Raw genomic sequence first — 25,706 nt, forward strand, 5'->3', positions numbered from 1 at the left:
GCCTTAACCTAAACCATGTGGCATGCTTGGGGGTTTCCGTGCACGAGACACTTCTAGGTATTCTTTAATATTTGCTGTCATAATGGTTTGCTAAACAGGTTCGTCACTGTAAAAGCGGGAGAGTTATTGATACATAGTCTGGATAGGTATTTAGACGGTTAGTGTCACGATCCGCCAAGAGAACCTTGTCGCTATTATCTCCACACTGATTTCTCGTTATTACTACCTCACTACATATAACTATACATAGTGTAGAGGTACTACATAGCTGGGCTGATGGGCCGATGGGCTGACGGGCTGCTGGGAGCAATCTACACTAGAGTCGCGGAAGAATGAGATTACCAGAGACTGGACTGGGTCTGATGAACAAATGGCTATCGCCCGAGGGTAAGAGAGAAGGAAAAATTTCAAGTTGCCTTGCTGACTATTAATAAAACAAAACGAAGTCTTAGAAGACGAATTCACTTTGTTGCTTTATTTCCGCCTTCTATCATCTTCGTCCCTCTCTCTTTTGGTGATTCCCTATGTATATGCGTGCCAATATCCAATTGACTGGTTTATGGCAGATGCATGAATCATTGCTTTTTTTTATTCATAAGGTTCTGACCGAGTGCAACGGTCCGAGACAGCTAAGGTGGCTTGGGGGTTGAGCCGGTTGGGGCATTGACACCTCTCTTAACTTAACACATACGAAAACTTTGTCATCTTTTCCTTCGTTTTCAAGATTATCACGCGACCGGAGGCCCTTACGTTGACTTATAATCAAACATACGCGTAGCCATTCGTTCTACGTTTTCCGACCTGCAGCTCCGATACGAACACCATAGAATAAAAAAAAAAATCAACAACGCCAAACTAGTGTCGTATCGTCTACTAAAGTGACCAAGGTGATTGGCCTCTCTCGACCCGGGTAGAATCATCGAGGACTTTTCGATCGCTCCGGATAGGCTTGAGGACGGCTGTTTTAAAGAATACGGACCAATTACCGATAGTGTTGAACTACCTAACCAATATACGCCGGAATTGGTTCGACCCACCGGACCCTTGGAATTGGAAGTCATTAGGTTAGACGGCGGTTTGAGTGGAAGCTTTTCGCACGTCCTTGCCTATGCTAGCTGCTACACAAAGTTACCTGTACACCATTGTACGTTCTGAAAGGGGGAGGTACTTTACCTTTGGAGGTATTGGAGGTACCTGCCTGAAATTTCATTGCGAACTAAGCATTATTGGTTGTAGCAACTTATCGCATGTGTAAGTACCGTACCTCTTACTTGTACAAGGCCTGTAAAAGGTCTAGGGCAGGAGATACACTGAAGAAGCAACGAACAACATAAAGTGCTTCTGTACTTAATTTGTGACAAGTACATCGAATCTGCGCTCCCCCCCACACCAAACAAGCCTGTACGACTCCGCCGACACGCCAATTCCTCCTCGTCTCGACCACGTTACGTGTAATTCTAACCCAGAAAAATAGGAGATCATTCCGTAGCTGCAAGAGAAAAAAAACAAGGAGCCCATCACCTATGTCTGTGCAGCTGCAGTAGGAAGTGGGCAACAACACAGACTGCTGCCTCATCCTAGACGCTAGAGAAGAAGGGTTAAGAATCCCGAACAGGAAAAAAAAAGAAGGAATAAAAAATAAAGTGATATATTCCAAAGCACTTATCACTTATATCGGTAAATGACAGGCCCATTTGGAGCCGGTTTAGCTGCAGAAGCACCAGCACCAGATGCAGCAGCAGAAGTGCCAGCTTCTTCACCATCACAAAACCATCTCCACGACCAAGACTATATCACCCGGCCGCTTTCTTCTTCTCGCCAATCTCCCACCCCGACGGCCTCCGCTTTTTCGGACCCAGGATTTCCTGATCCTGAACAGCAACAACAAAATGCCGCCGACCCGCCCCTCGATCTTTTGACATTTTCTGACGTCCCGACCAATCTGGTACAGCTAGGACCTCTCCCTACCGACATTCATAACAACATCAATAATAATAATAATTCTCCCACAATTAAGACCAAGCACCATCAAGCACGTAGACCTTCTCCTGGCTTGGCAGCTCGTCTCAAGGCTCTAGGTTTCGGTGGCCAAAGACAGGCTTCGTCTTTGCCCTCGTCGCCATCCCATGAAAACGTCGGCCGCTTACCAGAAGACCAGCTGCGGCTACTCGACCAAAAGCATCAAAGCAATTCTACCGAGCTTGTCGTCGAGCGACGTGGTCGTCCTTGGAAAGGTGCTGGTGCACCTCTCCAATTGTTAAGGTCTAGATCTAGCCGCGACTCATTTCGGAGGAAGAGTGCCAACGAGGAAGAAAGGCCTATCTCGCTCATTCAGGCCGAATCCTCTCCCAAGCCCGAGCTACTACCAGAGATAATAGAGGCGCCGCCATTGGAAATGGACACCAACAAATATCGATTACCCGACCACACGAATGGAAATGGCACCAAAGCACAGCTCGATACCCGGAGGGAGCACATCGAACGAGACTCGCGCGTTCCGAAATTAGAGGTCGTCGACGACTCCGAAACGCCACCGCCTTTACCTCCTAAAGATACACCTCCTGGGAGTGCAGCCCCTGCGGATTTTACCTCCGACTTGCCAAGCTACTTTAACCCCCTCGGTCTTCAGCGCGCAGGGTCCATATATACGATATCCCGCGCGTCGTTTGCTAACCAGCTTGCCCAGCTTACTGCGCTCCAGCTGCCCGACGCCGAGTTATTGTCGAGTAAGGTCGCCGCTATTCCCACGGCCCAAGCGGCGGCGAAGGCCTTACTGGGTGCTGCTGAACAGATACGTAGTTGGATCTCGAAAGCCTCTGAAGTCATCGGAGGCCTAGACAGCGATGACGACGTCGAATGGGCCGCGGCCGGGGGCAGAGAAGGATATGAAGAAGTAGAAAATGCCATCACAAGATTCGAAGGGCTTATCAATGTCTACGTGGGCGCCATTGAAGAGCTCCAAAATAGGCCAGATATTGCTAGCGTATCCGGCGAGGACCTCCAAAAAGCGGTCACGCAGATGGAAGCCATTATGAATGCATGGGCTAAGATTCGGCACACTCTGAATAATATCAAGGACCAGGTCGAGACGGCTATGGAGTGGGAGGAGCTATGGAACATGGTTCTAGGCGATATCCAGAACGAAATGGACGAGCTAAGCCGACTAATATTCGAAATGGAGGAGCGGCGCCATAAATCCATGATGGCCGTTTCAAGTGGGGATGGAATGGATATAGGCGACTTAGAAACCATCGTCGAGGAGACGCCCCCAGCTGTCATGCGCAATAATCGATTCAGTGTGCCATCGTTTCCGCTTAGTCCAAGCTCCCCAGGAACTCCCGCACTCACCCAAGATGACTCGAGCTTACTTGCACTGTTCGCGCGGATGCAGCCCCTAAGAGCATCGTTGGACTTTTTACCCATGCGACTCTCGGTATTTGAAGCGAGAGCTTCTAGGGCCTTCCCGACAGCCTGCGAAGAGTTGGAAATGAGGAGAACCGGCTTGGAAGCTAGCTACAAGAAACTTGAGAAGGACGCCGAATCCCTTAGAAAGGAGCTTGGCGAGGACAAGTGGGTTCTCGTTTTCCGCAGTGCTGGTAGGCAGGCTCAGAAGATGATCGAGTCTGTAGACCGGAGCATGACAAAAGTGTACGAGGCGGTGGATCAGGGCTTACAGCACTCCAGTCCCGCGGCGATGAGTAAGAAGATCGAGAGTTACGAGGCAAAGAGGGTGCATTACGGGCCGGCAATCGAGCGTGTGCTATCTATCATCGACAAGGGTGTCAAGGATAGACTTACTGTGAACGGCGAAATTCTTCGGCTACATAACGAGTTGGAATCCAAGTGGGACGAGGCAAGAGAATCGATGAAAAGGCTAAGCGTTATCATAGAGGAGATTCAGTCTAAGAAGCATAGTCAACAATTACGGGACTCGATTTCCAGTATGCTCTCAAACGATAGATCAACTATTGCTAGTGGCAATGAGACTCCGGGAAGTTCGCCGCCGTCATCAGTCGTCATGTCCAGCATAGGTCTAGAGTCAAACAGTTCCTTGACGCAGCATAAGAGGCGTACTACTACAAGCGGCGGAAGTCATCTACCTCAACCTGCTACGGCTCGCAGGAGTAGTTCGAGTTTAGCCCTTCCTTCACGGCGACCCCCAGGATCTCGACTGTCTACATTCCAGCCGAGTACCACTAGCCTGACCACACCGCCTCGAAGTGGTAGTGTCACACCCCTCACCCGTCTCCCAAGATCTAATTCCAATAACGCCGATAGCCGCCCGCGATGGAATGCCTCCACAAATACCAATGATTCTGATGTAGGACATAACTTCAAACCACTTACCCTTACTACCCCCAGCCCATATGCTAAAGAAACGTCTTCCGTACGCTCGTCATCCTCACTTGGGCAGTCTTCAGGGGGCTCCAAGCTTCCTCTCCGCAGTCCATTAGCAACGGCAAGTTCATCCTCACCAGCTCTTGGGGATACACCTCCTAGGAAGAGTACATCTCGGCTCTCCTTCCGTGACCGGATTAATGCTGCTGCTTCCGCAGGACAATCCGTTTCATCGTCGGCAGCCAAGCCTCGGTTTGCAACACAAGGGTCTTCTACCTTTGATAGTCGAAGAGCTTCACTCCAGCCACCAAGACTAGATTTTGGTTTGAGCGATGTTAGGCGATCGTCTAGTTCCTTGTCGACGAGCAACCGTCGCACTAGTTTACTCCCTCAACCTAAGTCGAAGATGGATGATTCAACTGGCCGCCACAGCCCACAGGCTACCGCTGCGGCACGTGCTGCTATGCACAGGGGCAGCACCCCGATAGAATCGAAGCCAAAAGATAACAAACCCCGTTGGCACTTTTAAGTAATGAACACGCTATTTTGCTAAATAGCCTCGCGTCTCATAGCGAGCGTAACGACAGAGAGGGTCAGGCCACTCCCTTGTACTATCCCATTTGTCGGAGTCCCGCAAGACGGACTTATCTCCTTGTCCTCGATTCTATTTCAACGACAGCACGAAAAACTATTGTTTTCTTCTAGTCTTATTGGCATTTAAGTTATACAATCCTTAATGGGTTAGCGGCCGACACGAATCTCGTTGGCATGAGGCAACCGAGCTAAGCCGCTACGTTTCCCTTGGAGTTTGGATTATCCATCACATATCCATATTCATCCCGCCATACTTGACGTGGAAACGAGGGTAGACGCAGCATGGTAGATGCGGAGGTGGGCCAAGGCGTTCTTAGGGTATTTTTAGGTTTCAACAGGGGTCATGATGGAAACGGTCCCATCACAGTGATACCTATTATTTATGTCTTTTTATTATATCCAAATCCCATCCGTACTATAAGCATTCTTTGGGGAGGGGGGCAGTCGTTGGCATATAACTGAAGGGGCGAACGGGCGCTTTTGTCGTTCTAGAGGTTAAGCAGATTGAGCATGCCGAGAGTGAGATATGTGCGAGAGAGAGATTCGTAAGTCTTAGCGAGAAGACAAGGTGAGGTAGAGGGATGTTTCACCGTCCCTCTGGGCAAGCGGGACGGTGAACCCGGGGACTAGAAGCAAGCATTCTGTTGTACGATATATATCTACTATCTATCTACTGTACCTACGTAGCGCATTCATTCATCGGCCGTATTTTTCGACGTCCAGCGGCGTATGGTATGTATGGGCGGGAGAGGCTAGTCGGGATAAGCAGGCAGGCGTAGTCGATAAATTTGAGAATTGGTGTTGAGCCATAGCGTTGTGTTTTAACAGATACATAGTCATGTCGGCTTTTAATATAATTCTAACCAACTACCTAACCTACCATATCTAATCTCTCTTCTATTCTCGTCTTGCTAAAGGACTTAGATAGGGGCCAGAACTTGCTTCGTTCGCTATTAGCCGTTTCTATCAATACTAGGTGATCGAGTTCTATAGGTAATATAGTTAGAAATATTTCTATGGTTACTATATCAAGATACGAAACCCCTGAATATTCTGGCTTGGTCCTTTAGGTACTCAAACAAGTATTCCTTCAACGACAAGAGTCTTCCAGGAAGCCCGGGAATTGTCTAAAACGTACGTATATTGCTACGTTGAACGTCTCGCCAGGCTTTACGTATGTATATATTACCCCCTCCTTTCACTGACTTTCCTATTATGATATTAGAGTCATGATTCAAAGCTTACTATCAGCTACGCGGCACTTCTAACATCTCCAATAACAGTTTAAAAGTTTAACTCTTAAGGGGGAATTTATTACGGTAGACAGAAAGACACTCGAATAGTATATTATAGTTAACTCTTTAAGACTAACTATGCAAAAGAATTAAGCCGATGGAACAGGTTTATGCTTTGGGTAGTAGTAAACTACTAAAATACTGCCCTTTCAATCTCGTCATTCGGGCATATTCCCGTTTAAAAAGCCTCGCGTCGTCCAAATGCCTAAGCTTCTCTTCTCGATATCAGCCGAGGCCCCCTGCCCATATAGTCATTAACGTAGGGGCGGGCAACCAGATATACCGGTGGACGCCGGGGTCTACACTCACGTATAACGTCGACCGGGACAGCTTTCCCGACGCCTTTACTTTAGCGCATGCGCGTAACAGTCTCAACGAGGCTGCCATGGAATGGAACATAGGCAATGTCGGCATACGGTTCCAGGACGTTCCAGACGACCAGCCAGCCTTGTTCCGCCTTACGTACATGAGCTACGATAGTAGACACCCCACTGCTTTAGCCGCGACTTTCTTGCCGGGCGTACTTGGCGACCAGCGACTATATGTGTATCAATCATGTTTCGGAGAGCTGTACGTGGAGCGTATGACCACTGCCTTTTGCCACGAACTCGGGCACATCCTCGGGCTACGGCACGAGTCTGCGGAAGAGGATGCGGATGAGATGACGCCATGTTTCCCGTCGTATCTGCTTGGACGGCGCAATCGCTTCTCGATTATGACCCGTTCCCTACATCCAAATATATACCGCATCCATGAGGAGGACTATGCTGGTGTGAGACGCTTCTACGGTGCTCGTGCTGACGAATTTCGTGGATACAGAATCATAGACAGAGACCCGAAGGTCTATGAGAAGAAGCTATGGGGAACTTACGGTAGAACTGTATTTGGGAGTTATGCCCTACTTCGTTGGTTACGGATTTCCCTGGTGGATATAATTTACCTTTACGTCGAACGGGTGAGAGATACTTATCAATGATTTTATTGATGTAACGAATAATGACAGACATGCACTGGTCTTTATGTCTTTATTATGGACACAGTATAATTAATATATCGTCGCGACACTCGTTTGCGATCAGTTTTACGGCCGTTGGGACATATACCTTAGGTAGTAATCATATTTTATTGTATTTTATCTTCCCCTTCCCCTATTCTCTCCCTACCTCCTCAACACTCAATCCCAAAGACGTGAATCGCACACCAAGTAAATTATCCCCGCGGTGAAGTCATAAAACACCATCCAAGACGTCTAGGTATCTAGTTATCTACCGCCATGCCGGGAAATAAAAGGCGTCGTTTGGTTCGTAGTCCACGTCGAGGTAGAACTGTAGGTAGACCTGAGAATGACAAGATGAATGCACGCAGACAACCGTGTCTTGACCGGGCAAAAACATCATTAAAGAATATCAGAACGCCTTCGCGTACGCCGGTACTGTCCCCTGCCCTATTCATGCGATCGTCCATACCATGCAACAAGCGTAAAACGCGCAACGTAGTAACTTTGTATAACACGCTCCATTCAATGAATCAATAAAAGCTCAATTCCTCAATGCTCCATCAATCCGATGCCGCTGTGACTTACGCCCTGTGATCTCGCCCTACTGCCACCGCTAGTTCCTGCACCTGCTGATTTTCCCGTTCGTTTTGATCCGCCGAAAGCGGTCGAGGATGTAGTCTTTCGACTACCGGTAGTGGCTTTCTTCTTAACGCCACCGTATGGCTTGCTTCCCCTAGTAGAGCCCCCCGAGGACCGACGCTGGAATGGCTTCTTAGTTCCGCGCCATGTGGTCCCCTTTGACGGCCGAGCCGCGGACGGGGTGGGTTGCGCACGGGACGCCGTGGCCCCTCGGCCCACATGCCCAGCTAGAGGTACGAAGTAGGACGATACCGCACCCGGGTCATCGAAGTCCTCTTCCCCATCGTCCTCGATATCGTCCATACCGTCGTCACTTGACACGAGGTCAACGACATCGCGAGAGCCAGACGCAGTAGCGACAGCCTGAGGGCTCGTCTGACCCATGATCTCTTGATATCGCTCATGGTATTGTTGTATTAGGGGTAGCATTCTACTACCGTACCTATCCACCTTATCATTATTGATACCAGGAATCAAGTGCATCTTATCGAGAGAAACGGTCCATCTTATAGCCATCTCTCGGAGTTGTTGCTCGGTAAAAATAGGCGAGCGCAAATTCTTCGAGTTCCGTAGATTCTCTTCCAGATCTTTAGCCTCCTTGAGGAAGCTGTGGAGGATATCGTCGTATAGGCCGGATAACTCAACACTGTCCATACGCGCATCATGGGATATTGGCGGCCCCAGCGTAGCTCGTTGGGATCGGGCTCTAGATCGTGGAGGAGGCATCGTTTCAAAGTCGTCGTTAGAATCATCAGCGACTACAAACCCATCTTTAGCATACCCATTGCTAAATCTGGAATACTCGTCGTCGTCGCTATCTTCGTCATCCGATATCATTAAGGCCTTCCCTTTCTTCTTACGGTCCCTACCTAGAATAGGTGACGACACGTTCGTAGATGGGATATGGCTAGGGGCGGCCCGTTTCGTCGCTGTAGTAGCCGGTTGGCTGATTCGTGTCTGCCTCTTAGATATACCGCCCTGACTATCCTTGTCCTTAACTCGGGTAGTTAGGAAAAGTTGGCGTTGGTTGTTTAAGAAGACACGCGCCCTAGGCCCAACCTATAGCGAAATAGTTAGCGAAGAAGCGGTTAAAGATCAATAATTATTTACCTTAAAATATTGAATAGCCATCCTAGACTTTTTGTTGAAGATATTCTCTTCCCTCAGTGCATCCTCCGAAACGAGTCGGTCGACAATTCGATGTATGTCGTGTTTTTGCATCTGCTTCGCGATCCCACGATATTGTTCCGTTCCCGGTTTGTAGTCCGATATCTTCTTCTTTCCCATCAAGAAATCCGTACATTGAACGAGCGTAAGCTTTCCTTGGGACTTGATAATCGCTAAAACCGCAACCGCATACTCGCTAAAGTCCTTTTGCACGAATTCCTCCCCGTTCACACAATTATCACAGGTCTTGCCGCACTGCTCTTTGTCAAATGCTTCTCCAAAATAACGGAGAATCTCCACTCGTCGGCAGTCACTTTGGTTATCGCAGAAGGCGGCCACAGTGTTTAACATATTCCTCTGCCTCTCCTTCTGTTCTTCGCTACCATCGCCGTCGGTAATCATCCGCCTCAGGGAGGACACGTCGCCATAGTTAAAATATAAATAGCACTCGGAAGGTAACCCATCTCGACCGGCGCGACCAGTCTCCTGGTAATATCCTTCGAGGCTCTTGGGGATAGAGTGATGAATGACGAAGCGAACATCGGGTTTATCAATTCCCATGCCAAAGGCTATAGTTGCCACAACGACCTTGGTTTCACCGGCTTGCCAACTTGTCTGGACATTTACCTTCTCGTGGGCTTTGATGCTTGCGTGATAGTGCTGAGCGGCGATTCCGTGGCTTCGCAGCTTCTCAGCAATCTTTTCCGCTGATTTACGGGAAAGAGTATATACGATGCCCGTCATCCCACTATATCTCGAGTTGATTAGCTCGGCAATGCTTCCAACGCTATCCTTTTCCTTTTTCTTAACCTCGTAGTAGAGATTGGGACGATTGAAGCTCTGCGAAAATTCCTGGCATGTCTCGATCCCTAGATTGTGCTTCACATCGAGAATGACATTCTTCGTTGCAGTGGCCGTGAGAGCCATCAGGGGTACACCGGGGAACGTTTGTCTGAAGCTGCCGAGTTCCTTGTAGTCGGGACGAAAATCATGACCCCATTGGCTCACACAGTGGGCTTCGTCAATTACGAGACGCGCAAGCTTCTTATTTTCGTAAAGGGTGGCCAGACCGTCTAGGAAAGCCTTGCTCTTATTGATCATCTCGGGGGTGACGTAGAGAAGCTGCACGTGATGTTCAGGATGACTCTTCTTCAAGTGATCCATGATTTCATTACGGGTTGACTGAGCCAGCTCGCCGCTGAAGGCATAAGCCTTGATATTCAACGCTTTGAGGTGCTGCACCTGGTCCTGCATCAAGCTGATAAGGGGGGATACGACAACTGTAACGCCATGCGTCTTTCCACTCGTTATCACAGCCGGGAGTTGGTAGCAGAGGGATTTGCCGCCTCCCGTGGGCATTAGAATGAATGCGTCTCTACCCGCTAGAGTGGCATCGATTGCCTCGAGTTGGTTATGTCTGAACCCAGTCATTCTAAACCTATCTTTTAATGCTTTTTTCACATCTTTAAACCACGGGCGGTTTTTGAGTTCACGTGGAATTTGTGCTGACATTGACGGGTCTATAGTCTTCGCGATGGCTACTTTCTGGGGTCGTACACCCACATTCCCAGACGTTTCCGAAAGGACGGGACGATGAGTCCTGAGCAGTCTGTTCTCCGACGATGATTGCCGGAGATCAAGCTCCTCTGCAAATTGAACCATGTCAACATCGTCGCTGTAGTCGCTCTGGTAACCTTGCTGTTGGCTAGACTTTGCTTTAGTCGGGCTCTTGCGGCCCTTAAGGATTCCTGGTTGAGAATTTATCGTCCTCGTTGGTACATGTCGACTAACTGGGGGCACCGAATCATTGAACGGGTCATCGTCGTCATCAAAATCATAGGGATCCTGACTTATGGCTACAGGCGGTTTTTGACGAGTGGGGGGCTTTGCTGGCCTGCTGTTGCTAGTTATAGTAAACGGCGGTTGCTCGTCTAATAGTTCACCACTTTCGGGTATAGGAGAAGCGACCTGACGACGAGATCTTCCTGCAGTATTCTGCGGCGGCACCGGGAAATCGTCGTAATCTTGCTCCGGAATCGGGAAAGAATCGTCTGCTTGATGAGAAAGCTGCGTTTGAAGAATTACTTGAGTATTACCTCGTGGGATAAGTGTCGACTCCCGCGAGAAACTCGTCGGCGGCGCAGGTCTGGCTAGTTGAGTTGCACGTACAATAGGATTGGGAGGCTCGGCTTCGGTGCTACGGGTCTCACTTGTCTCAAAAAAATTCAGATTGTCGATACCGGCTTTCAGAAGGCTAGGCTTTAGAATTGATCGGCGTTCTTTGAGTAAATCCTCTACTTCTTCAAGTCGGGCCTCATCGTCCTGTGTATCTAAATCTTGATCGTAGGCGTCTGAGATACGCGAAATCAAGGCCTCTTTCTTGAGCTGAACTTCCTGGTAAGAACGAAGGTCCCTTGAGAGGTCGCCTAAAGCTGCCTGTTGTCGTGCTAGTCGCTCTTTCTCCTGCTTGAGGCGACTCCTGGGCCCGAGGTCACCGCTTTTCAAGGACTCTTTATATGCGTCTTTGTTGCCTCGTAGTTTCTTTTCCAGCAATTCATTCGCCCTTTCGATGGTGACTAAAGGTTGTGCGAGGAATAATTCCAGAATAGTATCTTGTTCATCCTCATCAATCACGATACTTAATTCACTCATCATTTGAGATCTCTGCGAGGGGCCAACTTCCAGGTCCTGGTCGTAGCCCCTAGCCATACTGACTTGGGAGGATACATGCTGCTCGGGTTTCCGGGATGAGCGAAACGGTGTGTGCCTCTCACTTTGGGCTACCTGCTTCGGTTTCGATGGTGTGTCGTAGGCGACAACATCATCAGCAACATCCTGAGATATCCGAATAGAAGTCTTAGGGCGGCTACTTGAGTGAGCTGTGCTATCTGGTGCGTTATAAGTAGGGGGCGTCATAAGCTCGTCATCTGAATCCTTGATAACTCGGTTATCGGGCTTGGAAGTTGGATCTTTCCGCGTCGTTTGTGCCGTGCGCGCTTTGGGAGTCTCCGGAGTATCTTCCGAAAACGAGTCATGTTCGGAAGGGGTTGCACGCCTGTCCTCGGCATCTGTCGCGTCATAAGGAGCAACATTTTTCAATGATAACTTGTTAGGAGATCGCTTTATAGTACGATCAGTAGCGGACGAAGAGTCATCTGTGGCCTCTTCTCCTCTTCTAGATCGCCGGGTCGTGTCTTTCCTAGACGAAGTTACAGCTTTTGATGGTGATTGACTAGCTGTCGTCTTTAGCTTCGTCTTGGCTGGCGATTTGGATGGGGATTTTTTGAGGTGCGAATGCATGGATTCTTCCTCGGACAGAACTTCGTAGATATCGGGGAAATCATCTGTTTCAGCGGTAGTGGTAGTAGGCGGTTGACTGATTTGGTCACTTTTTCTCTTTTTACCTCGTTTGGGTGTTAGCGGCGCAGGCCGCGCAGCACGTTCCTCCTCCCATATCATAACATCGCTCCCAAAGGCTACCGAGTTTTCAGTCGTATGGGTTGGTTCTGCTCGCATAGCATGTTCCTCCTCCCATACCATAATGTCAGTTCCGAACGCAACCGAGGGCGCGGTGGTAGTGGAGCCGGGACCAGGCCGAGTAGCAAAATCCTCCCGCCATAGCCCGGTATTGCTTCCGAACGCAACAGAATTCGTCGATGTCAGTTCGTCCTCGTTAGTTAGGTCGACCATGTCAAAGGTACAATCGCTCCCGAATGTGGGCCCTGGAGTCGAAAATTGCTGCCGGGGCGAAGTCCTTTTCTTAGCGGAATTCGCCACACCTATGAAATTATCTTAGCCATACTTTCGCGATCCAGAGCAAACGGAGAATCCAACCTGAGTTCTTTAGTAACGCAGCATATTCTTTAGCAAGGGATCCCGATCCCGACCCCAATCCTAACCCCGCGCCTCCGCTTGTAGATGTCGGGGTAAGCAATTGCTCCTGGCGTAGAACAAGAGCAGGCCGTTTCGATCCAGATTTTGAAGTTAATCGTCCCATCCTTTCTCTTACCGCAACCCCCCCGGATACCTCGAGCGATCTCGGCACCGGCTTCGTCGACCCATCAGGCGGCTCCGTGTGCAAAGACTGTATGTCTGGAAGAATTGGGTATAGGGATGGTCCAGTAACGTCTTTAGTACGCGTTTCGGAGCGCCGGGCAGTCGAATGGGGGAGAGAGGAGGGTATATCGGAGGATGGTTGGTCTCGAGCGGCGGGTGGTAGAATAGGCGCGTTTGGCGCGGTTAGAACAGCATTCGCAAGTAACCAACTTAAGTGATCGCGAAGATTGTTTCGAGTCATGAAGGCGCCTTGGAACCTATGTTCCACAGAAGCTCCATGGGATTTTTAAAATCAATTGCCGCAAAAAAAGGAAACCCTAATAGGACATAGTATGTCGTCCCCTCTCTTCGTAATCTTAAGTGACAGTTGACAATGTTGACTGTTACAGTGGAAAGTCCAAATTCACGCTAAAAGCTTGGACCATGTGACACTAAGTCGCGCGTGCAGGTGATTCAATTTAGCAATGCCGCGTTTTGCAGCGAGATACAATTATGGGGCCGTCCATACATATGCACAATTCATGCATGGCACTATTACATACCTAGATAAGCACAACGCAGCTAGTAGATAAGCATTCAATTAAGAAATCATAAAGTAGAGTTTTAATAGAGTTTCAATGGAGTTTCAACTAGAACCACGATAAGATTCGACTCTTAATTATTTGATATAACGAAGTAGGCATTTTGGGTCTGTGGGAAGGAGCAAGTAATGAGGGCATATATAAGATTTCCACCACTTGAAAGTGGGGTATTAGAATCTTTCCCAATACAATATCTTATTCACTACTATTTCAGGTCATAAGATCGTATAAGCTGTCTCTTATTAATTATCACCATTCATGAGCGTTACCTCTTTTCAAAGTTCACCTTACTCATATAGCATCAATTAAGTATTAAGTATATTAAGAGGTATCTAAGGTAGTTACCGTCTATATGTTCGCTCTTCAATATCCAGTATGATATATCGGCATAATCCACCTAGCAGGCATCTTGACCGGACGTCGTCTTGGGTTTATCAGCACCGTTGAATAAATACATGCCCGTCACAAGCATCTTCCCAGCAGCAGATACCAAAATGGCCACCCAAGACCCAGCAGATCGATAAATACCCGCACCGGCAAGTGATCCGAGGACAAGCGTCGCGAGAAACATGGCACGTCTCGTACGTGGCCTATTATTCAGCTTGAAGAGCTTAGGATCGATTAGCAGGTCAATCCACGCGGCGGTAGCCATCGCTGTGCTTATTTCCGTCATCTGAAGGGATCGCGACTGCACAACTTGGCTCCCAGAAGCAAATGCCAGAAGTCCTATAACTACCACAGCATCGCCACCCTTTAATCCTGCTCCGTGTTGGTACTGCATAGCCGCTGCGCCGAATACCAAGCACGACTGGATGAAGTTGCAGCAGACGAGCCAGAGTCTTAGCCGTGTGCCAACGAGGTGGCTAATCTGGCCCGTCAGCCATCCACCCAAGAGGAAGAAACCCAGAGCTGACCCAATATTGGCCGTGATGAACATTTCGCCGTTAAGATGAGGTAGTATAATAGCTAGCATGAGGAAAACCGTATTTCCTGTCTGGTTCGATGCGAAGCAGTGGTAGTCGGGAAAAGAAATGGCATCTTGCATGCCCGTGCAACTAATAGCAAGTATATGTTAGCTAACATTAGGTACTTAAACGTATTTCGCGAGACTATAACCATCCAGCTAGTCGAAATAGATATCTACTGGGTTGCCAATATCTCTTCAATCTTTCGACTCTGGTTTAAACGGGGAATTGCTTACAAGGTTAGAATAAGTAGTTCGAACTCGGCAAAACCCGACGGACGAACAGGCTCCAACATATGGCACCACGCTCTCGAAAATATAGAGTCCATATCAGACGATAAAGTCGAATCAGAGCTGGACCTGGTAGTCTGTACACTATCTGATCCCGTCCGTTCGGGATTCTGAGAGTTGTCGACTTTAAGATCTGCCATGTTTTCCAAAAAAGGGGGGATATTTTTAAACAGCAAGTAACAAGAAATTTTCAAGTATCAATTTTCGAAGAAATATTATCACGAAGAGGGAAAGTTACAAGTCACATACAGGCAAGATTTGGTAGACAAGGGAATCACACCGACTTTATTGACTTGCCACAGGTATAGAACTCACACATTGGGAACCGGAGCCGTTCAAATACCTTAGTCGGTGCGGCTTCCATAAAAAAAATATAACAGTCCCAGCGTCTTTGACATCATTCAAGTTTAATTGTGAACGAATCTTACTACACGTTATTAACCGACAACCGATGCAAAAGGAGATAAACCGAAGCGTCAACTACCTAGCATTCTGATCCAGCTTGGCAACGGCACCGCTTCTCTATTCCAACCCTAGCAAGTTTATATCCAACCTTTAAACCACCGGAACACGGCCCTACCGAGCCGGCCCGAGATCCTACCAGACTTGTTACTTGCAGTGAGAATTACCAAGGCTCATGGACGGCTCATCAGTAACGGCTGCGGAATACGCTGATACGGAGAGTCTCAACAAATAGTTCGAATGATGTCGAGGTTGTTGCTGTAATGAGATTCTCATTCATACAATTAAGAAGCCGACTACCGAGTGGATACTCCGAGATCCGTAGCCAATAACCAATCCGCTAATAAAATGAGTTGCCGCAACTGTATTCCGTACCGCTCCCGAGAATATTCCCTAGGAACGGCTAAGATCCGTGATACTATGACGCCGGCTACGATGACCGAGACGCAACTCGGTCCAAGCCCGCGGGAGAACCGACCAAATTCTTATTTTAGCAGGAACACAACGACATCCGTGATCGCCTAGACCGAGCGGTGAGAAAGAAGTAAGAAACGTAGCGCTCAGTTTAAAGGAGCACTCCACATTCGATGCTCGGCGATACTAAAATACCATACCAGCACATACTTAAAACCCCAAAGTTTAGGTGTAGATTAAGCATCATTGTTTGCAAGCCCTAGCATGGTTTGAAACACTAATATGACGACACATATGCATCATATAATTGGTGATTTTGGGTACTTCGCGTCAATGTCTTTCATGTTTTCTTTTTTTCTGGTATATTCGATACTAGCCTATGAGCTCTCTTATTTCGGATAATAAGCTCGAAATGAGAGCATATTGATGTCGGAAATCCCAAAGGTCAGGAATTGTGTATCCATGTCGCATATAATAAACGTATCCAGTCGTCGACCACCCACGCGATTGAAAACATCGTTACATCGTATATCCGGAACGCAGGTACACACAGGCTGTGGTTTGCTTAATGGACTGATGGAGTAAACATTGGTAAGGCTGAAATGTGATTTGTCAACTCTTGATGGTAAGGCTGGATAAAGCGAACCTTGGGATTTCGTTAGGTATATGCACATCAAAGCTGTATGTACCAACCCAGGGTCCCAGGTACGTGGGGGACAAAGGAGACAGGGGATGGGTAATCCGATTTGGTGGAGCTTACATACCTTACATATCCCTATCTATTCAGTAACAAATGTCGCTAATCGAAATACTACACTTCATAATTACTAACATCTTAGCACCGAGTCATCCTGATCAATATCTGGGGTTTCATCTCCATTTATCTGTCTACCTTAGGTACCTACCTAGGTAATTATTCGACCAAGTAAGTCCCGTACCACGCTCGTAGGGTGGTAATTACGCCCTCCTTGTCTAACCTCAATGCTGACAAGCTGACATTTTGCAAGGATAGTTGCGTCTTCAACGCGCCAGTCGTTTGGACTCGTCCAACGCCTCGGATTCCGAGCGACCAAGGGACTGGCTGCACCACCCATATATGCATTGCGTTTGCATTGCGTTTGAAGATACCATTCCTACCCCGGATTGATCTTTCGAGAAATCGGCAGCCCGGAACTGACACAAGCCCACGTTCCCGCGGAGATCGCACGCGGTGGTCTATTCCTGAACTCCTAGGCCACTGACGGTCCTCATCCTTATCTCTGGGCTAGGTGCAGTCATCGTCTAGTGAGGCTTAGCCCTACCATCGTTTGATCCTGGACGCCTCCAGATAAGATAAGAAGGCATTGGCATTGGCGTTTGGCTGTCGTACCCTTGACTGGTCATCTGGGCGTGTGCGAGTATCCGTGTGTTTACTTGCTTTTACGACGTGCTTTTACGACGGGAACTTATCGCTTTTATGCCATGTCTGATTCGCTGCCAGAAGCTCTCTTCCATGTGCGTGCCCGGGTTAATTTATAATACCGGTGAGACAAAAATTGGCCTTCGAATGTCGCACTTTTCGGTATTCGGGTTGTCGAGTTCACCATTAATAAACGAGCTTCACTTGATGAGGTCAGAATACCTATATTTTTATCAACTCAACTCGGCAGTGTATATATTCGGCAAAACCATTCGAGAACATCACGACTCTGTGTAACATCTCCGCATCTCCGTCAGCAAGCCACTGGCACTATCGAATGTACGTCGAGAATAGTGCGGCTAGGCAGAGGATGCCGTGCCGGGTCATCAGGAATACGCTAATGGTTGCGTTTTAGTAAAAACATCGTCAATCCCCAGGGGCTTATATCTATCTTATCAGACCCGTCAAACCCAGCTTTGAGCTGTAACTACTTTTTCTCACATCATCAACAGAAAGGAGCTCCTTGGCACTATAGATCTAATCATCTCAACGGTCATTGGACGATTCTAGCACGCTATTTTCTTAGCACTTAGATCAGGCGTTTCCGCTCGGCACGTCTGAGGTTTATCTGCTAGGAGAATATTCCGCGGAAAACATCTGTGTAGCCCTGGGGTGGGGACCGTTACTCTAAACCTGCTTCAGAGACGACTCGTCCGGAGATGCTCAGTTACACAGGAATTCCATTCACTAGTCTAGGAGTATATGCTATTCGATCAGAGGAGTATATACGTCGCCCCTTTCAACCCACCAAATTGCAGTTTATACCAGCCAGGAGTTACCAGCGCTATAAACTCCGTGCGTGTTGAAACTCAACCAATCAGCCCCTTTGTGAGAACCTACGAATTCTAAACGTAAGATTCTTCGGGGCTTAGGCTTATAATGCTCGAGATGAAGCCGTCTTACCTCTGGACCGCCCCGGAAGTCGACCCGATTAATCGTAAGGCCCGCTCCGTCCCCGTTTTAAACGTCTTTAATGTCTACGGGCGTGTATTCTTCTTCTCCTGGTGGGGATTTATGGTTGCATTTTGGGCGTGGTATACGTTTCCACCATTGGTTAGTATCTCTCTCGATCTTCTAGGGGGCTCCACGTAAAAGGAGGCGAGTAACTGACACTCTACGCATTTCGTAGTTGACGCATACCATTAAAGCCAACCTTCATCTTACCTCGGCCGAGATTGCTAATTCTAACATCGTCTCGTTGTGTGCTACGTATGTGTTTTATAATTAGTCTGGTTCCGTCGTTCCCTTTCCGAGCTGACGTGTTGGAGACTGTTGATTCGATTCGCGGCTGGTCCTGCTTGCGATCGGTTTGGGCCTCGTTGGGTATTCGCCGGTACGCTCCTGGTCGGGTCGATCCCTCTCGGGTTAGCTCCTCTCGTTCACGACGCCCAAGGCCTCTACGTGAGCCGTTTCTTCATAGGTATCCTTGGCGGGTCTTTCGTGCCTTGTCAAGTCTGGTCGACAGGATTCTTCGACAAAAATGTTGTCGGTACTGCCAACGCCCTGACTGGAGGCTGGGGCAACGCCGGCGGTGGAATCACCTACTTCATCATGCCGGCCGTCTTTGACTCCCTTGTGGCTCGAGGCTACTCAGATGGCGTAGCGTGGCGTCTTACCTTCGTTGTTCCCCTCGTAATAACGCTTGCCACCGGCATATCCATGTTGCTCCTATGCCCCGATACACCCACCGGCAAATGGTCTGAGCGACATCTCCACGCTGAACAAAATTTAGCCTCTCACGGCGGCAAGGCAGCCCCTGGCCCGGCGGATAGCGTAATCGACGTCCCTGGTAACATCACGGACAAGGCCAGCTCAAGCGGCGGGAACAGCATCCATGAGGTCGAGAGGGACGCCAAGAAGCCTCAAAAACATGCCAACTGGGATCATGAAGCCGTCATGTCGCGAGGCGAAATGATAGGGGCAGCCAAAGGCGAGGTTGTACAGAAGCCGACATGGGGCGTAATCTCAGGGGTGATGTTCTCTCCACAGACTGCCTTTCACATTCTGACGTACATGTGCTCATTCGGTGGGGAGCTCGCTATCAACGCCGTACTCGGATCATATTACACGAAGAACTTCCCACAGCTAGGCCAGACTAACGCCGCTAACTGGGCTGCTATGTTCGGCTTCTTAAACGTGGTTACCCGACCCCTCGGCGGCGTTATGGCAGACGTCTTATACCAGGCCTCGGGTCGCAGCGCCTGGGCCAAGAAAATCTGGATCGTGGTGTGCGGGTGCATATCCGGCGCCGCACTCGTCGTGATCGGCCAGATTAACCCGCATAGTCTGTCTGCTATGGTCGGGCTTGTGGCGCTAGCAGCGCTATTCCTGGAGGCGGGCAACGGGGCTAACTTCGCACTCGTGCCGCATGTGCATCCGCATGCCAACGGCGTTGTCTCCGGAACCACGGGTGCGGGAGGTAACCTCGGAGGTGTCATTTTTGCTATCATATTCCGGTTCACGGGCGCGGGGACCGACTACGCTACCGCGTTCTGGGTCATCGGCGTGATTACCATCGTGCTCAATCTCGGGCTATGCTGGGTCCCGCCCGTACCGAAGGGCCAGGTTGGCGGGCGCTGATTTACTTGGCATGCACTTGGGACTTAAAAAGTATCTCTTTAAACGAAATCTTGGCGTCGGAGTTTTATTTGTATGTACCTGATTTGAAACGATCCCACGCACGGGGGAAGTTGGGCTGGCGTTGGGGCGCGTGTGTTTCGGTATATACCCGTATAGTTTAGGTACCTCCCAACCTAGGTAGTTTGTTAGGTAGGATGGGATGGATGGATGGATGCTACCTAGTTAGGATTACTAGGAAATGGAAATGGAAATGGAAGTGAGCTTAGATAGGATAGGATAGGCTATCAAGTGTAGATCCCAAAATAATACGAAATTTAAGAATGAATAACTAGTTGCTTTGTCCAAACTGCGGTGTATGTGGTGGTTATTATCGTATACGAGGCGACGCCGATCATGAACCTATCTGTTGGGTGGACTTATCTCACGCTCTTCGTATAATATTAGGGAAATCTAATAGGAATATTTTGTCTGTTTTCCTTTTTTTTTCCTCTCAGAATTCGTAATATGAATATGCTCGTGGCTTAGGATCCCTTTCATGTGCTGCGCAGTATGGAATAAATCTATAAATTTCATACAAGCAAAATCCGTCCTAATTGTCAGAAGTCAGAGTTTCAAAATATAAAGATGATAGGTTAGGCTATTGCAAACTCCATTCCAAACACCCGTTTCGAAATACCGGTACGGCAGTGGAGTGAGAGGTAGGCTATTAAACCGACGACCGTGGGATGGGATGCGCATCCCCCGTATCCGCGCCAATAAAGCAGAAACAGGCAGCGAGCGCTCCCCCGCCGAGCCGTCTCATGTGGCAAAGTAGCAATAAGCAAGCGAGATACGTAGGTAGATAGATAGGTAGATACCTAATGGAGAGATCCGAGGAGATACTTATCACATCCCCAACCCGGTTGCGAAAAGTAGCAGTAGCATTCGCGATCGTCGTCGACGGCTTCCCAATTCGGGAGATGCGCTGTAGGGGAGACGGCGATTGGGCGCGCGCTCTCCCGGGTTGCAGATGCAGTGCGATAACCTTAATCGGTTGTATCTTATCACGCAGGCGCCGCACCACGTGGATATGACATCGACGGGCAGGTTTAGGTAAAAAACTGGTAGACTTAGTTGAAACTTAACCTTGAACTTGAACCTTAGACAACGTCAACTCTGTTTTGTTTATCTTGTCTTGACCTCGACGTCCCTATGGCCTTGTCAACTACATAATGTCTCACCAAAACATAGAAATAATAAAAACGCAGCTATTGTTTATTAGACCTTTCGAATCAATACATATTTGAACAGACAATTCTTCAACTCAATATCACGTGCATACAAAGACAAAAAGCAATGAGTTTTTATGGGTATATTCAGGTATAGCAGGCTGTTTATATTGACATATTTGGTGGTATCACGATATCCATCGCATCCAACATGTCCACATCTACAGCCGATGCCGCTCAGAAAGGTATCTCGGTGTGGTCAATTAGTTCATTAGCTCCAATCCCTTGCTCTCGCCGGTAAAACAACCAAATTAATTGAAAACGTCATCGCGAACAGAAAACAGATGCGATTCCGCCTTACATGCCGAACAGGGCGAAGGCAAGACCACCGACCAAAGCCAGGGAGCCAGCAGCAACGTTGCTAGCACCAGCAGTGGGGATGGTGGTGGCTGCCGAGGTGGTAGCGCTAGGGGCAGAGGTCACAGAGGCGTAGCCGGAGCTGGTGATGACGGTCGTGGGGACGTAGGTGGGAACCTTAGCGGTGGTGGACAGGTTGCCGGAGGGGACAACAGTAGGGTAGGTCGGGACCTTGGTGCTGCTAGCGCTGGTGGCGTTGCTAACGACGACGCTGCTGCTGCTGGTAACGATGCTGCTGGTAACGATGACGCTGCTGCTAGAGACGGTAGCAGTAGGGTAAGAAGGAGGAGCCGAGCTGCTAGCCGGGCTGCTAGCCGAGCTGATAACGGAGCTGCTGCTCAAGGTAGGGTAACCCTGAGTAGGGTAGCCCTCGGTGGGGTAGCCACCAGCAGAGCTGCTAGAGGCGACCGAGGCGACCGAGGCGCTGCTGCTCTCAGCACCGGTGCTGCACGAGGGGCCAGCGATGGCGAACGGGAAGCTGTACTGGAAAGTCGCAGAGTCGGCGACGGAGGCGATCTTGATACCATAGGTCTTGTCGGTGCCGAGCGAGCAGTCAACAGTCCAAGAGAAGGTACCCTCAGAAACCTCAACAGCTAAAAATACGTGTCAATACCAGCTCATTAACAATTTCAATACCAGCATTGTTTACTTACTTGCGAGGACGGGGCCAGGAAGGAGAGTGGTAGAAGTCTCACCACCGAGAAGGGTGATGGTGGCAGCGCCAGTGTATGAGCCAGGCTGCCACTTGATGGTGAAAGTCTGGCCAGAGGCGACCTGCTGACCCTCGGCGGGAGAAGTGAGGACGGCGTAACCAGGAGTCTGGGCGAAGGCCGAGGCAGCAAAGGCCAAGGCAGAGGCGAAGGCGGTAGTAGAACGCATCTTGATGTTGGTGAAGAGAATTGGAATTACTAAAAACCACAGGTACCGAGAAGGGAGCGGATTGATAAAAGAGTGGAAGTTGCCGTTGGGCTGGACGCGAGCTAGGCTGAGCTGCGAAGATTAAAAAAGAGTGTGGGAGTCTGAAGACGACTTTTGGAAGTTTTACGGCTGGATGTAGGAAGAAGAAAAGAAGAAAAAGGGCAGGAGGACGTGAGATAAAATGGTGAACGATGTTCAGTTGACTAAGAGGGACTGACCGGGGATCGACCAGGTACAACTGGGGACGACTGAGAGAGGCACAGCTCGCAGGGCGACACCCTGCTTCCAACTTGGTTAAATCCTCTCCACCGAACCACTAAGAACCAGTAAAAATGAGGTCTTCCAACCCCATACCACAGCAAATCAGCAAATGTGCCTGACAAGACCTGGCAGTCAGTCCAGTCATGCACGCATGCACGGTATGTTCCCTAGGCGATCCCCTAGTGGACGGGCTGACGGGGGCGTGCCATGTTCGCGGGCTAGATCTCTTCGTGTCTCACTTATGGCGCGACAGGTATCTCGCAGGCAAAATAAACAAGAAAAGATACATTCCAGCTGCCTAAAAACTACATGGATATCGGTCTGCCAAGATATCTTCAGTGGTCTTCACCTGTGCTGTATCTCCACTTTAAGGCAACCCACCTGCCCCTAAAGTTCATCTCCCGCCGATTTGACTGGCCAATGTGTTACATGGGTTCTAGAAAGGGTAAATTACAAGACGAAGGAAGACCAGAACCTAACGAATTAGCGAAAGGGGCATGCAAAAAGCCTGCTTTTTGACCCCCCCGGGACCTGGATTGTCGGTTGTGACATCGCCCATTTAATAACCCGTAAATAGCTTGGATCGAATCGAGTAATTGGAGCAAGGCGCGGTAACGGTGCAGCGCTGGTTACATGCGCGAGTAGGTCGTTTGCTATGCGCACCTATGCATTCGATACTGCTATATTACTTCGAAGCCCAAGGCTGAGTTGATACATATTAAAATAATTACCTAACCTAAGGTACTTAATAATATATGCCTGCCTGCGTACGTAAACATCCAAAAACTCAATTTCACTAACACATAAAGTTGCTGCTTGAAACAAACTTATTTAACAAGTTGACAAAAAGGATTGCGCGGAGCGTGGGCAACTTGTTCCTGACGCCCGTGGGCTCATCTAGGAAGGCGACTTCCTGCAATATGCAGCACGGCTTTTAAGCCTTAGGCTGGTATAGCGGCTATTAGGTAATACACTACCTTGTATGCATTATACCATGATAATAATAATTCTACCATACACTATATGTACCTACATACATACATACATGTAATTAATTACCCAGCCCAGGACTTTCGGCGAATCATCCGACTCTTCCCCAGATACCTACACTATGAAAAAGGGAAAAGGGGGCCGAAAGCAACTTCGGCTTTTAACAACAGTCTACGTTACACGCGTTGTTCTTCTCGTTACATCGTGGCCCTCGATGGCTTAACAGCCTCTTTTTCCATTTAATTTCTCTACACGACTCGACAGATGATCCATCGTAAGGCTGCGCGAGGCTTTCTTGGCTCGACCCAGAGTCTAGGTATGACTTTGCGTTGGGACCCCATTGCCATACTAACTATTAGATAGGTACTACATACACTATGTACTGTAAATTTTGTAAATTGGGTAATACCTGCGTGACATCGCCCTTCACGTCATCATCGAACCCAACTCCACTCCGCCATAATAGCAGAGAGATGTTCGGGAATGACATCTCAATTTGGGGTTTGCTTGCTGCTTGGCCACGTCCAGCCTACCGTCCGCGCTGTCGGGAGCCACAACACGTCCCTTACATACGTCCCGTCCGGTCCCTATGTGATAACCTAGGTACAGTACAGTACGTACATAACTAGTAGTAAAGCAAACCTGTATGTAAAAGTACAACGTAAGACGAAGAAATATTAGTTAATAGGTACCTAGGTTGGTTTGCTTGTCCGTGTGCGACACCGCCTAAATAAGACGGCTGCTAAGCTGAGCCGGATGGTGTAAGCGATCAATATTTGATTGATCGCATGGTCCTACAATTCAATTCAATTTCACCAAGCAAGCCAGAGGAATCCTTCGCTGCGCGCATCCCCTGCTAGCCGCACATAAGCAAATGTCTTCTCAGCGCTGACCGCCTTCAGCTGTTGGCTGGCTATATACAATACATAGGGGGAAGAGGGCGGTTAGCGAGATGCGTGGGAGTTCTAGAACGTATGTACTATGTACCTAGGTCACTTTCCATGTGTAGTGGCGTAGGGCTGAGGAAAATCAAGATGTAACCTATGTAAGGGAAGAAGATGTTTTTTTCTGTATATACTTAATATATACGGAATATATACCTCGTTATATATATAGGTATATATATAATGTCCGATGATGAAGGTTCGTGCGTCCTGGGAAGAATCAAGTAAACTACATAAGTAGCATGCGAGACTTTGTCGTTCTTCGCCTTATAATACCTACCTATTGCCAGTCACACACTAACATATGATGTGTTACCCAATCAGCATAGTATACTCAGAGTGTGTCGTTGGTTTATTGGAAGAGCACCTATGTGAGCTGGTCTTACTTACATGGAGAAGGGTTAATAAGTACATCACGTCTTAGGTATATTGTCAGGCAACTCGAGGTTGTAACAATGGATGCAACGCAGGAGATATGTCATGTATCACAGAGTTTATCCCCGACTAGGTATCCCCTCCTATATCTCGTGCAATATCTCCTGAAAGGGGAGGGTAGCATGCTTCTATATGACTATTTCAACTACATATATTACATTTCCTCCCGCGATACCCTTTCCGCGCTAAATACGTGTTTGCTTGTGATATAAAACCCTTTAGCTATTCTCTTGGGCTGGTTAGGTGCTACATGATACATAGAGTAATAAGCGTAGTTATGCCTTCTTCCAAGTCGCAATCTACCAGACCACCATAAAAGCCCGTGGTTCTATAACGAAGCCGCCCTGAGAGTAACATACAATCCATTTATACAGAGCAAATTATTATCTCTATCCGAAACCAACCTACTCAAGGCCGATTCATCCATACCCATAACAGTTAATATAACACGTGACGCAATCCATGTTATATAAACGTACGTACGAACACTTTGTCAAGCATCGATTAAGTTCCCCAAATAGCCCAATACAACTATAGTATATGGCATCCGGTCCTTGTAGACCTGTCCCAGGCCCCGATTCTATAGGAAGTCCATCATAACTACCTACGTACCTAAGGTAGGTAGGTATCTTTTGTTTATATTAGACATTCTGCTAGACCTACTAGAATTAAATAGTGTATAAGATATAAATGCTA

At 48.4% G+C, this 25,706-nt stretch overlaps 6 protein-coding genes across 6 annotated transcripts; 3 read left to right on the forward strand and 3 right to left on the reverse strand.

Moving 5' to 3' along the window:
* Positions 1-1,383: 1,383 nt before the first annotated feature.
* Positions 1,384-5,041, forward strand: F5Y00DRAFT_173582 (KAR9-domain-containing protein). Its single transcript, XM_048004896.1, has one exon. The coding sequence runs from the start codon at positions 1,682-1,684 to the stop codon at positions 4,865-4,867; it is 3,186 nt and encodes a 1,061-aa protein (XP_047868392.1). The 5' UTR covers positions 1,384-1,681; the 3' UTR covers positions 4,868-5,041.
* Positions 5,042-6,612: 1,571 nt separating this feature from the next.
* Positions 6,613-7,203, forward strand: F5Y00DRAFT_273096 (uncharacterized protein; the record flags this gene model as incomplete). The annotated part of the gene is made up of 1 exon (XM_048013109.1): positions 6,613-7,203. The coding sequence occupies one exon, from the start codon at positions 6,613-6,615 to the stop codon at positions 7,201-7,203; it is 591 nt and encodes a 196-aa protein (XP_047868393.1).
* Positions 7,204-7,331: 128 nt separating this feature from the next.
* On the reverse strand, positions 7,332-13,447 carry F5Y00DRAFT_226705 (uncharacterized protein). Its single transcript, XM_048006373.1, has 3 exons — positions 12,865-13,447; positions 8,974-12,809; positions 7,332-8,922 (listed from the first exon to the last, which is right to left on the reverse strand). The coding sequence occupies exons 1-3, from the start codon at positions 13,325-13,327 to the stop codon at positions 7,774-7,776; spliced, it is 5,448 nt and encodes a 1,815-aa protein (XP_047868394.1). The 5' UTR covers positions 13,328-13,447; the 3' UTR covers positions 7,332-7,773.
* A 617-nt stretch (positions 13,448-14,064) lies between these two features.
* On the reverse strand, positions 14,065-15,062 carry F5Y00DRAFT_258310 (uncharacterized protein; the record flags this gene model as incomplete). The annotated part of the gene is made up of 2 exons (XM_048010683.1): positions 14,065-14,722; positions 14,869-15,062. 2 exons carry the CDS (start codon positions 15,060-15,062, stop codon positions 14,065-14,067), a joined length of 852 nt encoding a protein of 283 aa, XP_047868395.1.
* A 2,791-nt stretch (positions 15,063-17,853) lies between these two features.
* F5Y00DRAFT_173610 (nitrate transporter) lies at positions 17,854-19,953 on the forward strand. Its single transcript, XM_048004897.1, has 3 exons — positions 17,854-18,310; positions 18,387-18,466; positions 18,526-19,953. The coding sequence occupies exons 1-3, from the start codon at positions 18,137-18,139 to the stop codon at positions 19,835-19,837; spliced, it is 1,566 nt and encodes a 521-aa protein (XP_047868396.1). The 5' UTR covers positions 17,854-18,136; the 3' UTR covers positions 19,838-19,953.
* A 1,220-nt stretch (positions 19,954-21,173) lies between these two features.
* On the reverse strand, positions 21,174-23,070 carry F5Y00DRAFT_226710 (Ser-Thr-rich glycosyl-phosphatidyl-inositol-anchored membrane family-domain-containing protein). Its single transcript, XM_048006374.1, has 2 exons — positions 22,116-23,070; positions 21,174-22,055 (listed from the first exon to the last, which is right to left on the reverse strand). Exons 1-2 carry the CDS (start codon positions 22,339-22,341, stop codon positions 21,403-21,405), a joined length of 879 nt encoding a protein of 292 aa, XP_047868397.1. The 5' UTR covers positions 22,342-23,070; the 3' UTR covers positions 21,174-21,402.
* Between the last annotated feature and the right edge of the window lie 2,636 nt (positions 23,071-25,706).

Source organism: Daldinia vernicosa (genome assembly GCF_022497035.1).
Source record: "Daldinia vernicosa strain CBS 139.73 unplaced genomic scaffold F5Y00scaffold_6, whole genome shotgun sequence".
NCBI lineage: Eukaryota > Fungi > Ascomycota > Sordariomycetes > Xylariales > Hypoxylaceae > Daldinia > Daldinia vernicosa.

Coding starts and splice junctions, on each gene's coding strand:
- F5Y00DRAFT_226705 (XM_048006373.1), bottom strand. CDS start 13,327: ATGACTCGAAACAATCTTCGCGATCACTTAAGTTGGTTACTTGCGAAT. Junction 12,810..12,864: donor TGCGTTACTAAAGAACTCAG/GTTGGATTCTCC, acceptor ATAATTTCATAG/GTGTGGCGAATTCCGCTAAG. Junction 8,923..8,973: donor TGGCTATTCAATATTTTAAG/GTAAATAATTAT, acceptor ATTTCGCTATAG/GTTGGGCCTAGGGCGCGTGT.
- F5Y00DRAFT_173582 (XM_048004896.1), top strand. CDS start 1,682: ATGACAGGCCCATTTGGAGCCGGTTTAGCTGCAGAAGCACCAGCACCA.
- F5Y00DRAFT_226710 (XM_048006374.1), bottom strand. CDS start 22,341: ATGCGTTCTACTACCGCCTTCGCCTCTGCCTTGGCCTTTGCTGCCTCG. Junction 22,056..22,115: donor TCCTGGCCCCGTCCTCGCAA/GTAAGTAAACAA, acceptor ACGTATTTTTAG/CTGTTGAGGTTTCTGAGGGT.
- F5Y00DRAFT_173610 (XM_048004897.1), top strand. CDS start 18,137: ATGCTCGAGATGAAGCCGTCTTACCTCTGGACCGCCCCGGAAGTCGAC. Junction 18,311..18,386: donor GGTATACGTTTCCACCATTG/GTTAGTATCTCT, acceptor CGCATTTCGTAG/TTGACGCATACCATTAAAGC. Junction 18,467..18,525: donor ATCGTCTCGTTGTGTGCTAC/GTATGTGTTTTA, acceptor GACGTGTTGGAG/ACTGTTGATTCGATTCGCGG.